The 14,965-nt window shown below is 42.7% G+C and overlaps 1 protein-coding gene across 1 annotated transcript in view; it reads left to right on the forward strand.

Annotated features, from left to right (window-relative positions):
• KCNH5 (potassium voltage-gated channel subfamily H member 5) overlaps positions 1-14,965 on the forward strand; it is an 875,857-nt gene that overhangs the window by 321,488 nt on the left and 539,404 nt on the right. Inside the window, exon 5 of the mRNA XM_078660326.1 lies at positions 4,149-4,264. Within this exon, the coding sequence (XP_078516452.1) occupies positions 4,149-4,264 (116 nt within the window). The remainder of the gene's footprint in view (positions 1-4,148; positions 4,265-14,965) is intronic.

The following is a 14,965-nucleotide window of genomic DNA, read 5'->3' on the forward strand; positions in this document are numbered from 1 at the left end:
GGTTATTGAAACATCATCCACCTGTACTGAGCGGCCCTCATCTCCTTGAGAAAAAAGCGAAACACGGATTCAAAATCTGCTATGGCAGTAGAGAAGAGTTGCCAAGGGAAACCTTCCCAATTCTCTCTAATACATGACCTAGGAACAGTGTTAGAGGCAAACATGTTCCCTTACTTTCCATTCTCTTTCTTAAACCTACATGAGAGCCTGGGATGTAGAACAAAGTTATGAAGTTAATAATTTGGATTGGCTATACTTTTTTGCTTTTCTATTTTTAAATGAAGCTTTAAAAACGCATATCTTTGGTTCAACTTGTTAGATTTTGGTAATTTTAGTGTCATTGTATGCATTAAAATATTCTCTATTGTTCTAAATTATTTTGGGATTTTCCTTGTTTTGTCCTTTTACTTTAAAACGGCTTCAGTACTGCTTTATGCCACAGCTACCATGGTGTTAAACACAGGTTTATTTAGTGTCTTGTGTAGTTCACTATCAAGGAGTGTGATTATTATTTGAAGTGGGTTCTCACCCCTTCAACTGATACTCCGACTTCTTACAACTCTAATCAATACAACGTTTCTCATATGTGGGGTGTAAAAGCTGTGTATTAGTGAGAAATGGGTGCTGATCGTCTGACTGTTGGGGTGGGGCTGTGCAGAAGAAATCTAGTGGTAAAATAGAGAGGTATAATTTCTTACCTAGCTTTAAGTTGATAATATCTGGAACACGTAGACCACATGGCATGCCAGAGTGCATGGTGGAAAGGATAGGGTAATTGACATGGTTAATACATAAAGAATGATCCAGTTCTGCCTCCAGGAAGTGACTTTGCAAACTTAATCCTGAGGAAGCTCTCCTTTTCCTACCTTCTCTCACCCTACCAAATAATTTCTAGGTTCCCCACAGTGCTTAGCTCCATCCCAATGAAATAGCAAAGTATATCAATACCTGCATAATGGCTTCCTTCACTATTCCACTAAGAATGTCTGGAGCCAGAAAATGTAGTTTTGTGTGATCATCAACAACAAAGGTAACTACAGCACCTGATCCTCCTCAGTGAAGTTCCTCTTCCTCTTCAATCGGGCAGAATATATCCTGGTAGATTTGGCTGGTGTCTGGGTCTCACTTGAGTAACAAAGGCACACAGTCCAAGAGTGGAGAGACTAGAGTGTGGGCTGAATTTATGTGCTTGGTGGATTAATGTTCATAAGGTGAGTCATTGAGAACAGATGGATGCTGTGTGTCTTTACTTCCCATTTAGAATTTCCATAGCAGAAGTGGAGAGATTCACTTCTGCTACGGAGATCTCCGCCTACCAGTATGACTCAAAAATCCAGCTGTAAAGTTACTAGTAGTTCCTTGACAGTCATCATTTCTATTGTATGATTCTCTACTCCCTATCCCCTCATGTAAAGGGGCGGAAACTTGCGCATTATGCTATTGAGAGATTACCTGGAATGTGTGACTATCATGTAGATTGAGCTGTCCATCCAGGCATAGGAAGAAATATAGGAGGACATTTCTCTTTGCCAGTTGGGCCAATACTTCCCTATGTGTGTTTACATGATTGATGTGTTGGTGGTCAAATGTTGCATCTATATATGAGCAAGCCCATAATGCTAAACTCAGTATTATGATATAGAACCATGTGCACATACTTAGATCACTGAGTTTCCAATTAGAAAAAAATGGAAGGGGTTAGTAGATTAGCACACATTGGGTGCTAAACTTCAATGGGCCTAAAATTGCAGATGAAGCTTTTGTCAAATTCGTTTAAAGAAGGTACATTTATCGCACACTGGATATATTGTGTTTCAGATTTTTTCATCTCATTGGAAATAATCCTTAAGCATAATTGAGGCATTGAGTTGCATAATGAGTTGAAGTTAACAGGTGGCTGTGATTTTAATGTTCTGCTGTGTTGAAATGCGAGAGGGCCGTGTTTTGTATTTGGCACTATGGGTAAAAAAAGCTTCTAGATTCAACATATGCCAAATTCCCCAGGTCTCTGTTTTACGAGTGCATTAGGATGTTTTGGTTCCTTGAGTACAATCCTAGTAAAGGCCAAAGGCTTCAGATATACCCCCTGCCAAATGTGTGTGAGAATCTTGCCCAACACACTCACAGCATGCTTGAAATGTTCACCTGTTTCTCTTCTCTCTAGATGTCAGTACCATTTAGCTATCTGGGTTCACCTATTTTTTTTCAACCACAAATTGTAAACATCTAAAACTTACAAATATGAACTAGTAACTAATAATTGCAGAACTTGTGACATAGTTGTGAAAAATACTTTCGACATTGTATGTTTTAGAAAGCTTTCAAGAGGATGGTTTTAAGAATGCAAACTTATGATATACTCTTTTGTAAAGCAGGTTACATTTAAATCAGAGGTGCTTGACTGTGTTAGAATCTCCATACAGCGGGAAATAATGGACTTGCAAAGTGTAAACATGCCAAGTGTCAACAATTTGACTTATTACCTGACTGATAAACCATTAACAGCTAAGAAAGTTAATAAAATATAAGGCTTACTTATCAAAATCTAAATACTCTTTGTACCTCTAAGACGTAAGTGGTTTGGTGTTGTAATACTTTGCTTAAGAAACACTAGTGACTGAGCCAAAAAATGCATACATTACAGCGGAGTTTAAAAACGAAAGTACGGACAAGTATGCATCAGACCTATGTGTTTCCATTAGTCAGATCGAGTGACTCACGACATTTGTAAATGAATTCCCTCAGTCTCAGAAGACTTTCTCTAATTGCAGAGTAACATGGCCAGAAATGTTTCTGGCCATTCTACTTCATATCTTGTAGCAGCTACTCTTTGACTAAAGAAATGTTTCTGGCAAAGCGCTTTCCCTGAATTGGTCCACTTCATTCTAAATTCCTACCATCATCCCATTTCTGAATTGTTTTTCTCCCAATATTCACAAGTTATCTGATCTTGTTCTGATGTATCCAAACCTTGCCTTAAATACTCATTCCTCTAATGAAGGTTTAGGCACTGGACCATATTCAGCAGAATTAATGATGGTCTAAAGACAATTTGAATCCTTAATTTTGATTTTCAATACCAGATTGCACAATCTCTTACACTTAACCTTGCAATGCGGTCAATGTCATAAAATACCTGTCTTACAGAGAAAATAGGAGTTACCAGCTCATTGAGCACACTTCATCTCATCATGCATGCAGGCAACCAACAGAAGCTGCCTCTGATGCACTGAAAAAAAGTATATAGATGCAGCTTAATGTTGTCAAGAGATTCATCAAGCTACCTTGTGCTGCGAGGGAAGCCTTCAGTCACCATTCCGTACAGTAAAATCAGATTGCTTACATAGGATTCTTAAGAATTTTAGCTTGGCCGGTAAGAACTCAAGTCGAAAGCAATCAGCAATGTAGTCAGCCTGTCTTCAGGCATCCTTATAGGCACAAACGACTGGAATTCTTTACCGATGTGGCACTAGGCTTGACATCACATGTCTAGTCCAAGCCATCATTTAGGGTTGTCTCTCCACACTATTGTCACCAGCCACGAGAAAGACGTGTGAGCCATGGTTACCTTCAGAAAGATCAAATGCCTTCCCCCAATGCTGTGGAAATGAGCAAATTATTATCACAGTAATTGCTCCATGAGCTAATTTATAGGACAGTAGCGGCTCTTGCTTCAAGTATGTCAGGGTTGTGCACATGTAGGCCACACATCATGCATTACCTTTATTCTAATGTTATCTAATGTATGTGAAAAACTAATAATTAATAATGTATTCGCTATATCTCTTCTGCAACTTGTCAGTCAATTTAGAATACAGGCAAACATCAGAAGTTAGTGCCAACAACCTCATCTTCCTGTCTGTCTGAGCCAATCTCAGCTTTTTGACAACCGTGAAGATTTCACTTATCTTTTCATGATGTGGAAGCTACTTTTCAGTGGTTATGTCCTGAGCAAATAATTAAAAGGATAAAAACAAAAAAAAGAAATGAAAGATAAAGCAGTTAACTGCACATTCATGAACAGGTGTTTAGAAATCATGCACCGAAAGAGAATTCAAGTCACTGAGTAATTTCAAGACGTAGAGAATAGAATATTTGAAGTCAGTTTGAGAGGATGTAATGTATCTGTTTCCCCCTTTATTTTTAAGGATGGACAAAGTTGGCCAGATTAACGCGTGCTCTGACAAACAGCCGCGGTGTTCTGCAACAACTGACTCCTATGAACAAAGCTGAAGTTGTGCACAAACATTCCAGATTAGCAGAAGTAAGTATGTTTTTCTCTTCACTTCATTTGATTCAGGATAATTGCTTGTTGACGGGTTCACATCTCATTGTAAGCTATACAGTTAACATTAATATAGAGGGGCGGCTCATTTAGATCCGTCAATAACTTGAATAAGGAATCGCTGCAACGCACAATCAGCATAACGCTCTGAGCAGTGTGCACTGGCATTTTAGCTTTTGTTTACTTTTAGAGCTTGAACGAATTTTCCTGAAACTATATGCATTTTAACTCAAAATAACTGAACTGCTGAACCAAATGATCACAATTAACAAAGCCCCAATCAAAAACTATTCCTAATCATTTAAAAATATATATAATACATGAATCATGTAAAAATATTTCTGAAATTATGTTAGTGTTGCATATTTTATCCACGAGGAGTAGATGAAGTAGACAAGCACACGATTTATTCGCTTTCTTTAGGGGTAAATAAGTATTTTGTACCAATAAAACATTATTATGGTCTCCTACACTACGGGCCTGCACCTTCTGTAGGTTTTGGAAAATACTTCGCCACCTAACGGTAAAATGCTGAGCATTAGTTTGAAGACACAAAATAAACAAATGTGGGTCTTATCCTAGAAGCATAAGATTGGGGAACAGAACCATACATGGACCTCCACCGAGTGTCCAGCAGCAGTGTGTTTGCGAGTTTTCCATGTTTATATTATGGTACTAAACTTTTGAAATCATTGTGGAGAGCATACAGAGAGCACTTAGGATCTATTGCGGTTGAGTGTATCCAGACAATTTCTTCGAATTATTTATGTATTTTGCTTGTTTGGTGAAGCGCTGGCTTAAGATGGATTGTCATTCAAAGCATTGATAACAATTTAGGTGACAATCCTAGATGTCAGTGGTCATGAATGCATAACGTTCAGCTTTGATCTGCGACTGAGGTCAAACTGTGCACAGAGGAGCACCTTCCCTTCTTGGGAAAGGGCAGTGTCAATGGTTTCTTGGGCAAGTATCTTTGAAGAGGCTTTATTTCAGGTATTGTTTACAAGTTGGCATGTTAGGTTGATTCTTGAGATTTGGCCACAGGGCAGAGCGACTGCAATGCAGATTGACTTCCTGCAATGCCGCTTTTAGTTAAATCTGTCAAATGCACCAGATTTGCATTAATGGATCTCAGATTGAGTTAGAGAGTGTTGTTTTGGAAATCCAATTTAAGAAATGTTGGCCTCTTTGTGAAGCGTGAACACATGTAACAAAGGTGGGAGAAAAGATATTTCCATCTCCAGAGGGATATTGCCTGACAAGGGACAACTGTGTCTTAAAGTTGATAGGGTGGTTCTCTGGGAATAACAGGCAGGGGGGTCGAAGGTTTCTCCATATGCAAAAAGTGATCTTCACAATATTAATTTATTAAGCGATCTGAAGGTTCAATCCACGGAAAGACACAGTTTATAAAAACCACAGAGTTATTAAAAGTCTATGGACTTTACCTTCTGCAAAGGGGTCAAACGTACTGGATGACGCGTCTTCCAAAAAAGGCACCCATTGATATGAATCTAGGTATATTTTCTCAAAGTAGAGCAGCCCCACAAGTGTCAAGTTATTATTAATTAACTAGGGAGTTCATCCAGGAGTCATGCAGATGCAACCCACTGACAGTGGAGTTTCCCAAAAAACAGATATTCCTATCAATCCTTGGAGGTCCTCGCACTGCAGCATCTGAAATAACCAAATATTAGGAGACTATGGAATCCAGTTAGCACATCCTAAGTTACCTTCACTTGAAAATACAGTGTATCAAATAAATTAGGAGTCCACCAGTAAGCAGCATAGATCAAACCCATTGTAAGAAGCAATCTTCTAGCTTGAGGAAATAGTCACTGCCATCTGAGAATGCATACGATGAAACTGCATAGGATGGCCCTGAGATGCACCTTTGTACAATTGCCGGAGGAAAAACACTTTTTTTAACACATTTATTTAAAATTTACCAGGAATAGACCTGGTCATTTGGGCATTAATGGTCTAAATTTGAAAAGATGTGACCTCAAGCAACACACTATAGCATCATAACAAACATAACATATTAAAAAAACCTTTGCAAGTCTATGAAATAAACATTTTATTGGTAACATCATCACTGCTACTTTTCAAATTGATATCACTGACCACAAAGCTTCAGTCCCACAGTTCCAATGGAGATGGAACAACCTGTGCAACTCGTAGTAGTTTGAAGGTTCTGGGCACCCTCCCAGCTATTGCATCTCTCTTGGCATACGTTTGCAAAGTTGCCCACATTTGATTGAATCTTTAAGGTTCTCTGTTAACCTCTCTATTCTATACAGGCTCTATATTTAGGACCACCACAGGTTTATTGTGGTACGAGTGGGACGTCAGGCGCTTTTCATTTCTATTTAACAGTCAGTCTGTTTGCCAGCAGCAATTGTGTTATAAGATTTTCAGTGGGCACCAACCAGGAAGACTGTCCCTTTTCTTCATCATGTCATAGTAAATTGACAAAGGGATTCGTTTGTAGCTACATTTTGATAATATCTTTAATAAATAGCAGGATACCTCTCCAATTTTTTTATACTTCATTTCTTTTCTTCTATTGCATTTGCAAAGACACTTATAACCTCTCTATGCTTTACCTATATACAACCATGGAAGTGCTTGGAGGAATGATTGTGTAGGGAGGGCTAGGATTTAGGAGAAGGACTTTTTTGATGTTTGTCATGTGCCCATTGGATGGGGATAAAGCGGAGGGCTGACACTTCCCCTGGTAGATAAGAAATTAGCAAGCCAGGTAATGGCAAGCAAAATCCTTGTGAGGGGGCTATCACTTGACGACTGGGTTGGAAGAAATAATACAAAGAATGGAAGGGAAAAAAGGAGGGCAGAATAGAAGCAATAATGTGAAAGAATAGAGGGGACAAGGGTAAAAAACAGGAAGGGTGAGAAAAGATGGAGAAAGAACAATCAGATCAAGGAAATGATCAGATGAAGACAGAAAAAGAACACAGTAGTGAGGGGTAGTGAAGGGAGAATGCAACTGAAGAAAAGCTCATCAATACTTTGGTCTGTAACGAACACAATGCAACCAAAAATGATTTTTTTAAATGCACACAATTAGATCTGCTAGAAAATAGTAGAAATAGTTCAGCTCCACCTTACAGCCAAACACAAGTCAGATGGCACGCACCATGAACCCTGGTGGCGCTGTGAAGCTCCAGCAATTTTGGGGTCAACCTGCAGGTTTTAAATAATCCGGGGACCTTAGTATGTGACACGATGCACTCTTTGCCATCCCCTGGTATCTCCAAATGCATTGGGCACCAGTCCAAAAGTGGAGCAAGCTCAGTTGTCGAGGTGAGGTGAACAGGAGAGCTGGGCAGTAGACTCATGTGACCAAGGGGCAGGGAGGTCCGTAGTTTTGGAACTGACCTAGATGTTCCAAAAGTGGCCGGGTTGTGATGGAAGAGCAAGACCCACCTGTGCAGGTTCTTAAACTTCATGCCGGTTACTAAGGAGTAAAGAAGAGATTAAATGGGAGAAATAAAGGAAAAGGTAAGGCAGGGTGCAGATAAGTGGTAAGCAGAAAAGCCTAGGGAAATATTGTAGGAAGAAGGAAGAATTAGAGAATAGAATGGAAAAAGAGGAAGAACAGAGGAGAAAAGGTCAAGAAAGAGAGCGTGAGGAGGCAAAGTGAACAGGGAAGGGGCCAAAACTATGAAGAACGAGGCAGGAAGGATATAAGAAGAAAAAAGAAAATGTGAACATATAAAGAGGGTAACAAGTATCTGAACAGGAAGAAGAGTGAGGTGGGGCAAAGCTGCAAGGATATGTTTGTGAAACTTCAGGTTTTACCAATTTCACTGGCCATAGTAAACCACACACTTTGATATTTAGTCCTCTTGGAAACCTGCTGATGCACCAGGCACAAGTCCAGTCTGTTGCACCCTTTTTGCGAATACGGTGTCACACATTTCTTGGAATTGTAATTAGCTTTCTGAGAAGTGATGAATGATAGTACACACCCCATTTACAACTTGAAAGCTTGATTCCTGACCATCTCTAAGCTCATCTTTGAAATGTTTTATTGCAAGACTCTCCTATGAAAATGTATTCACCCAATATGTTTCATTGAGGAGCTGCCCTAGAGGCATAGGTAATGCCCACCAGTGACACATCACTACATAATATTAAAGGATCTGCAAAAGACAGCAAATAACCCATGACCGAGAGATTGATCCATATTCTCTCAGTTTGTTCATGCTAGCTGTTGGGTGGTAACATGATAATTGCCAGCAATATTTAAATACAGCGGAGTTGCTAAAACCTGCACATTACTTCCGAAAGGAGGGTAGGTAGGTTCATACCCTTGTGATCGATCATAGTCTTAAATTGTTTTTTTTACATGTAAACAGTCAATCAATCAATCTGTAGGTTTGTAGAGTGTCATGAGGGTATCCAGGTGCTGGCAAGGTCCAGTTTAATAGCCGAATAGCCTGGTCTTCAGGGACTTTAGGAACTCTGAAAGAGATGGGGTGGTTCGTAGATGAAAGGGTAGCTCGTCCCATGTCTTTGCTGCTAGGAAGGTGAAGGAGCGAACTCCACATCTTCGATGCCTGATGCGGGGGTGAGGGTTAGAGAAAGGGATACGGAGCTGAGGTGTCTGTTGGGCTGATGAAGGTTTAGGCAGTAGTTCAAGTAGGTGGGTCCGCAGTTGAGTAGGGCCTCCTTCACATGGCTCAGGAGCCTGAAGTGGCATGTTTTCTGTACAAGGAGCCGGAGGAGTTCCTTGAGCTAGGGGGTTATATGGGTTAGTCTAGGGAGATCCAGGATGAGTGTGGCATTCTGTATGGTTTGTAGTCGTCAGAGAATGTGAGCTGCGATCCCTGCTTAGAGAGGCTTGCTGTAGTCCAGTCGGCTGGAGAGGAGGACTGGGTAGCATGTGTCTTGAGCTTTGGGGTATGGATTTGAATATCTTACAAAGCATGCGGAGGATGAAGAAGCAGGAGGAGGATACAGAGTTGATCCTTTTCTTTCTGAAAATAAATCAATACCTCTGTCTTTTTCGAGTTGAGCTTCAGGCAGTTATCCTTCATCCAGTTGACGGCATCTGTCATAAAGATGTGGAATTTGGTCTTGATGCTAATGGTTTCTTCAGAGATGGAGAGGATGAGAAGTGTGTTGTCGGAGTAGGATATGATGTTGAGTCCATGGGTTTTGACAATGCTGGCCGCAGTTGTCATATAAGTGTTGATGAGGGAGAGGGCAGAGCGAGGATCCTTGGGGTACACAGATGACTTCCTTATGTTCGGAGGTGAAGGGGGAAGGCAGGCTTTTTGCATTCTCCCGGTAAGGAAAGAGGTGATCCATCTGAGAGTTGCTCCTTGGATGCCTATGTTGTGCAGCATTGAGATGAGTGTGTGGTGGGAGACTGTATCAAAGACTGCTAAGAGGTCAAGAAGGATCAAAGCTTCAGTCTCTCCTCAGTCAAGAAGAGCTTGGATGATGTCGGTAGCTGCAATGAAGACTGTATCGGAGCTGTAGCTGCTGCAGAATCCAGATTGGTAGTAGTCGAGTAGGAGGTTCTGTCCCAGATTTGAGGAGAGTTGTTAGTTGATGGCTTTTCTAACACTCTGGCTGGGAATGGGTGCCCAAAGCAGTTTTTTCTGAAGTCCCTAAGCTCTTGGGCGTATCGTCTAGAAAATTGCAATGACCCGCAGAACATGATCAGTTGACGTGTGATTTTGGCCATGTGCCCACTCCGTGTCCTTCCTTACACTAGCTACCCATTAAGCAGGGCCTTTTTTCACTGAACCTTCTATAGAACCACTCCACGGTTTCTCTCATTTTTCCCCTTGTGTTCCAAAACTACACAAGCTGAAGTTCTCCCACTTTAAAAGAGCTTGCATTGGACGGAGAACTTATGGGGTGCTTGACCCCTCAGCTTCAGAGAGCTCCCCCAGCTTAGCTGCATCAGACTACAAACTACTTTTGAAAAGAACTGAAACACATTTATTCTGTGGAAATTTGTTTTTTCTATTTTTGATTTCTGTCATGGAGCCTGCTGTACATCCATGATCTTAATGTGTGGCAGGAGGTTCTTTCTCTGATCTTTCATTTAATATCTCAGAATTCTTCACCTGATTTGCATAATTTGGTTGCTGCTTGGGCATTGAAACATTACCTAAAACTACTCAAGTTCTTTAGTATCTCGCATTAATTGTGTGCGTGTTTGTCTTTAGTCTCTCAAGAAAGCTTCCTTTTATCAGTTACACAAGTAAAACAGCACATTACAAATGAATGCTCCTTCATTGTGGTCTACACCCAATATGAGACATGTATCTAGCAAAAAATGTCTCTGTATTAATTCTGTTTCTGCTATATTCATCTCTGATATTCACTTCAAATCAAATGTTTTCATTATTCACTTGACAGCTGTCTTCACTGCCACACAGTACAAACAGACATCAAAACGCAAAAGTAAATGAAAAATCTAAAACTTTCTGGCATCAAACAATTTTCGCAACCATGTAAAAAATTAAATGCATCACAGTGGCCTCTTACTTATTCTCACAAAGCTACTATCGGACGTGTGTGCTCAAAATGAAGAACATTGTCTTTTACTATTACCACTTGCACTTATAATGTTGTATTGTTACTAAATCGAGAATAACCAGATGTTTCGGTGTAAAATTACAAATTTGGATTAATAGAGAATTTTATAATCAATAAAATGACACTATAATGACAACAATCCAATAAGTAGAACCGGATATACAATTTTGTTTAAATTTGACGTAAAAATGGTGCCAAAACACACAAAGTGCCAATCACAGTTATCTGGTCACCCTAGACCGAATCACAGTCAAAAGTAAAGGCCAATCGTCATGGAGTGTTGGGCGGATACAGGGACCTGGTTCATCCCAGTGGAAAGTTTAAATTCTGCCTTAGAAACTTTTATGGAGGTAAAGTGGTCATAGATATGTCATAAGCAGGGCAAGCTGAGTCTGTTGCAGAGCTCAACGATGGTGCAGGGTCCCATTGACATGATGTGATTTTATTCATGTTCAATTCAAAACCATTACATGATAAAACCAAACACAGAAGTATTGCTAACATCATAACAGAAAGTTTAAAATCAATGGTTCTTGCAAAATTAGTAGGAGGGTGTGCAAAACTACAAAGCAGAACAAGTCTACATGCTTTCAACAGTGTTTGTATTTTTGGTACAATAGGTGACTCTATATAAAGTGCAAATGCATACTGTTAAAATTTGTTTAATATAGTGTGCCACTGAGTGCTGTCTCCGAGCAAGACGTTCGTCTGGACTACGGGTATCCAAGATGGCTTTGTGGTGACAGACAGTGCCCAGGATTAAAGGGCTTCCGAGAGAAAGATAGTTACTTTGAGGAGCAGATTTAGTAAGGTGCAAGTCATTGGCCTGCTGGGAGTGCGGCACAGGGGTCAGTTGCAATCTTGATTATTGGAACAGGCCCACGAAAGCAGAAGTGTTGTGTGGATGGCATTGGTACATTTTTGTAACCTTGCTAGGGTTGCGGGGGCGGATTGAGAAAAGCACAAGTTAATAGCCGCTTTGCAGGTGCGAGATCCTTGAGCCAATAATATAGAAGTTAGCAGGCAGCAGTGGTCACTTGCAAGTCTGGGACAGCAACACAGCAGATGAGGCCAAGAATCAATGCGTTAGTTTAGTTAGTTGAGAAGTGTGGCTCAATGGTTAGAGTGGCAGACCCTGATGCAGAAGTCTGGCCTGGGACCAGGGTTCAATTCCCGCCTCGGCGGGTCTCGGGCTCAATTTCCTCAGACCTGATAATTCTCACCTCGATGCCTATTCTAATCATGAGTCCCACTCTGCAACTCTAGGCAATAGCTTGCTTAATCTCCACAACGGCCCCAACAATGCTAGGATACCTGGCTTCACCTTGGGGGCGCCCAGGAGTGGGCAATTTACAGGGAAAGGCCAGGAAGGGTTCCTCAGCGGTATTCATACAAGCGCCGAGATGCCTCCGGGTAGTCGTGCGCTATACAAGTACCTCTACAGTTGCACAGCCTGCAGGATCTTTCTTTCCTTTGTCTTGCCCAAGTAGGATTAAAGTCCATGATTGGAAGGGCAAGGCGATGCAAGTATGACATTTTGCTGTGGGTGCAAGTGGCTACCTTTTGGTATAAATAGGGCTGCACCTTCCCAACCTTGTAAGAAGCGTCAAGTGCCCCTTGTTTCAAGAAGCATCGGTGACTGCTCAGGTCCTGTAGGTATTTCTTACCTTGATGTCTATAGGAAGCAGCTCCACATCAGTCCTGATGAAACCCTCTATGCTCGAATTTGAACTAGAAGGTTTTCTGGAAGTCAGGTCTACGTCATCAGAACAACCCAGGAAGCAGAGGCCAAACAGTGATCAGTGCTGTTGGCTGTGACTTTGACTGCAATTCCGGTCTCTGTTGGTTATCTAGGCAGAAAGTTGGCAAAAGAAGTACCACTTCTTTCAGTTTGGGGACAGGAGTAGTACAATCTATCAGCAGGCAAGAGTCCAGGATCCCGGGGCGCCACTTGGGGATTATAACTAACTCAGACAGAGGCCAGCAGAAGGGTCCCAAGCAGATCCAGTTGATACTGATCAGTTGGGAAGTTGCAGGGAGAGGGCCTCAGAAGCTTGTTGTGTCACTACAGCTCAAACAGGAAGTCAGCCAACCAACCTTTGGAGTCACTTCTGCGGGCCTGGGTGCAAGGCAAACAAGTCAATTTTTCATGTAGGTTCTTCAGACAGCAGAGCAGTCCTTTTTCTGATCACAGGTCCAAGAGTGTTCTTAGTAGGGTGCTGGGGATGCCACATTTATGCCCAGTGCCAGCCTGTTGGTGTGGGAAATTCCTGGTCAATCCCTAGCCAATGGGGTAAAAGTTCCAAGAGGTGACCCATACCCACTTTTGCAGAATTTCCTGGGTATGTTACTGTAAACTATCCCACAGTATCCTTCTTTCCTTAAATCCAACATGGAAGAATAAATTAATACATTTATTGTATAACTACTTAAAATCATTGCAAAAGATTCTAAAAACAACACCCACAAACCGGGCAATAAATCTCGATACTCAAAGGCCCTCCAATCCATGGCCATAATGCAGCGCTATTGATCATTCATTTATAATGCATTTTTATCTTGCAGCTTTGACATAGTTACAGAGGGATAGACTGCTGCCTGACTCAGCCCACCCATTTCCCATTTGACCACCATCATATATCCTTTACCCCATGATACATATCATATACTCACCAAAGTACTATCTCTATTAAAATCTTTAATTAAGGGGGAGGAGCCAAGATGGCGATCGACACGGACGTGTAAGCTCCCGGCTCCGTATGCCTTTGAGCCCCGCATGACGATCCTGCACACGATTTTGACATTACATGGTAGCGGGGCGAAGGTGAAGACGCGCGGATGCCGGCTGCGCGATTCCGATGTCTCTACCGGCCTCGCAGACGGATATATTGGTGGAGTTTACCGACTGCCTTACACGACCCTGTGCCGAGCCCTAGACTGCCAAACATGGCCGGGCACTGACTCATCGGCGGCGGCCAGCGGAACCTGGGCGGCGTCGGCCCACCGGGATGCAGCGGCTCCAGAGCGGTCCTCCCTGAGGGTGCCCCGGCTGTCATATGGTGCGGATTGAGTGCGCCCTCGGCTTGGTGGCTCGGTGGAATTGATCTTGGCTGCGGAGTCCGGGAGGTGAGCCTTTCGGCTTTGTTTACTGCCCTGCCCGGTTATCACTGGACGCTCCCGTGTTTAAGCCTGTGGTTGATTCGGAGCAGAGATGGCCACTGCCGCTGATTGCTGTCTGGGTCCACATTTTGGAAGCCCTCGATACTCCAGCAGCGGTCTGCCCGGACCGGTCTTCTCCCCACCTAGCCTTTGTTCTCCTTTCCAGCTGGGAGCGCCCGACAGGTGCCTGCACGAGATGGGGTATCACCCCTTGTCCACTGAGGTGCTACGTGAGGTCGAGGGTGCGGCACCGAGTGACTCTTCGAGGTGGGGGCTCCGGCCTGTGCTATCCAACAGCAACATCCTTGCCGCCCTGAATGACTCTCAGTCTGCGTGGAGTGATGGCTGCCGGACGCTTGGTGAAAGGCTTGACGATATTGCGATCACACTGGGGAAACTGCGTTCGGATGCTCACCAGTTTTGCGAGGAATTGCCCCCACCTACGTTTGAGGAGGATCCGGTGGTTTTGCTTGAATGCGGAGGGGAATGTAAGATCCTGGACAGTGTGGGTGTCTGGGACGGACTGCCTACATGTTTCAATTGTTATGGAGGTCGCCTTTCCCATCATTTGACTTTGTCCCCGTCCGCTACAGCACCGCTGATGGCCCAGACACTGGTTCAACTACTGTTGCCTCGTATGTCTGCCACCTCCTCCCTCACCCTTGTATCTTTGCGGTGGTATGCTTTTTCGGACTTAGAACTGGGAGTGATCGTCTATAATGGAGGAGATTCTGTCCGTGGCCGGCGGCATCCATTTTGTGCTGGCGAGTTGCGCCCTGGCCAGGCGTGGACATTTTGTCTTCTTTTGTTTGCTGAAACGGCATCTCCTTTGTGGACATGGCACGGGGGACTTACGAAAAAGGGCCAGGGCTAAGTGTTTTCCGCTACTGTTTGATGTCTGTGGGGCTGGGGGGGATACGGATTGGCGAGTTCCTG

This window comes from Lissotriton helveticus, chromosome 9 (genome assembly GCF_964261635.1).
Source record: "Lissotriton helveticus chromosome 9, aLisHel1.1, whole genome shotgun sequence".
In the NCBI taxonomy this organism is placed as follows: domain Eukaryota; kingdom Metazoa; phylum Chordata; class Amphibia; order Caudata; family Salamandridae; genus Lissotriton; species Lissotriton helveticus.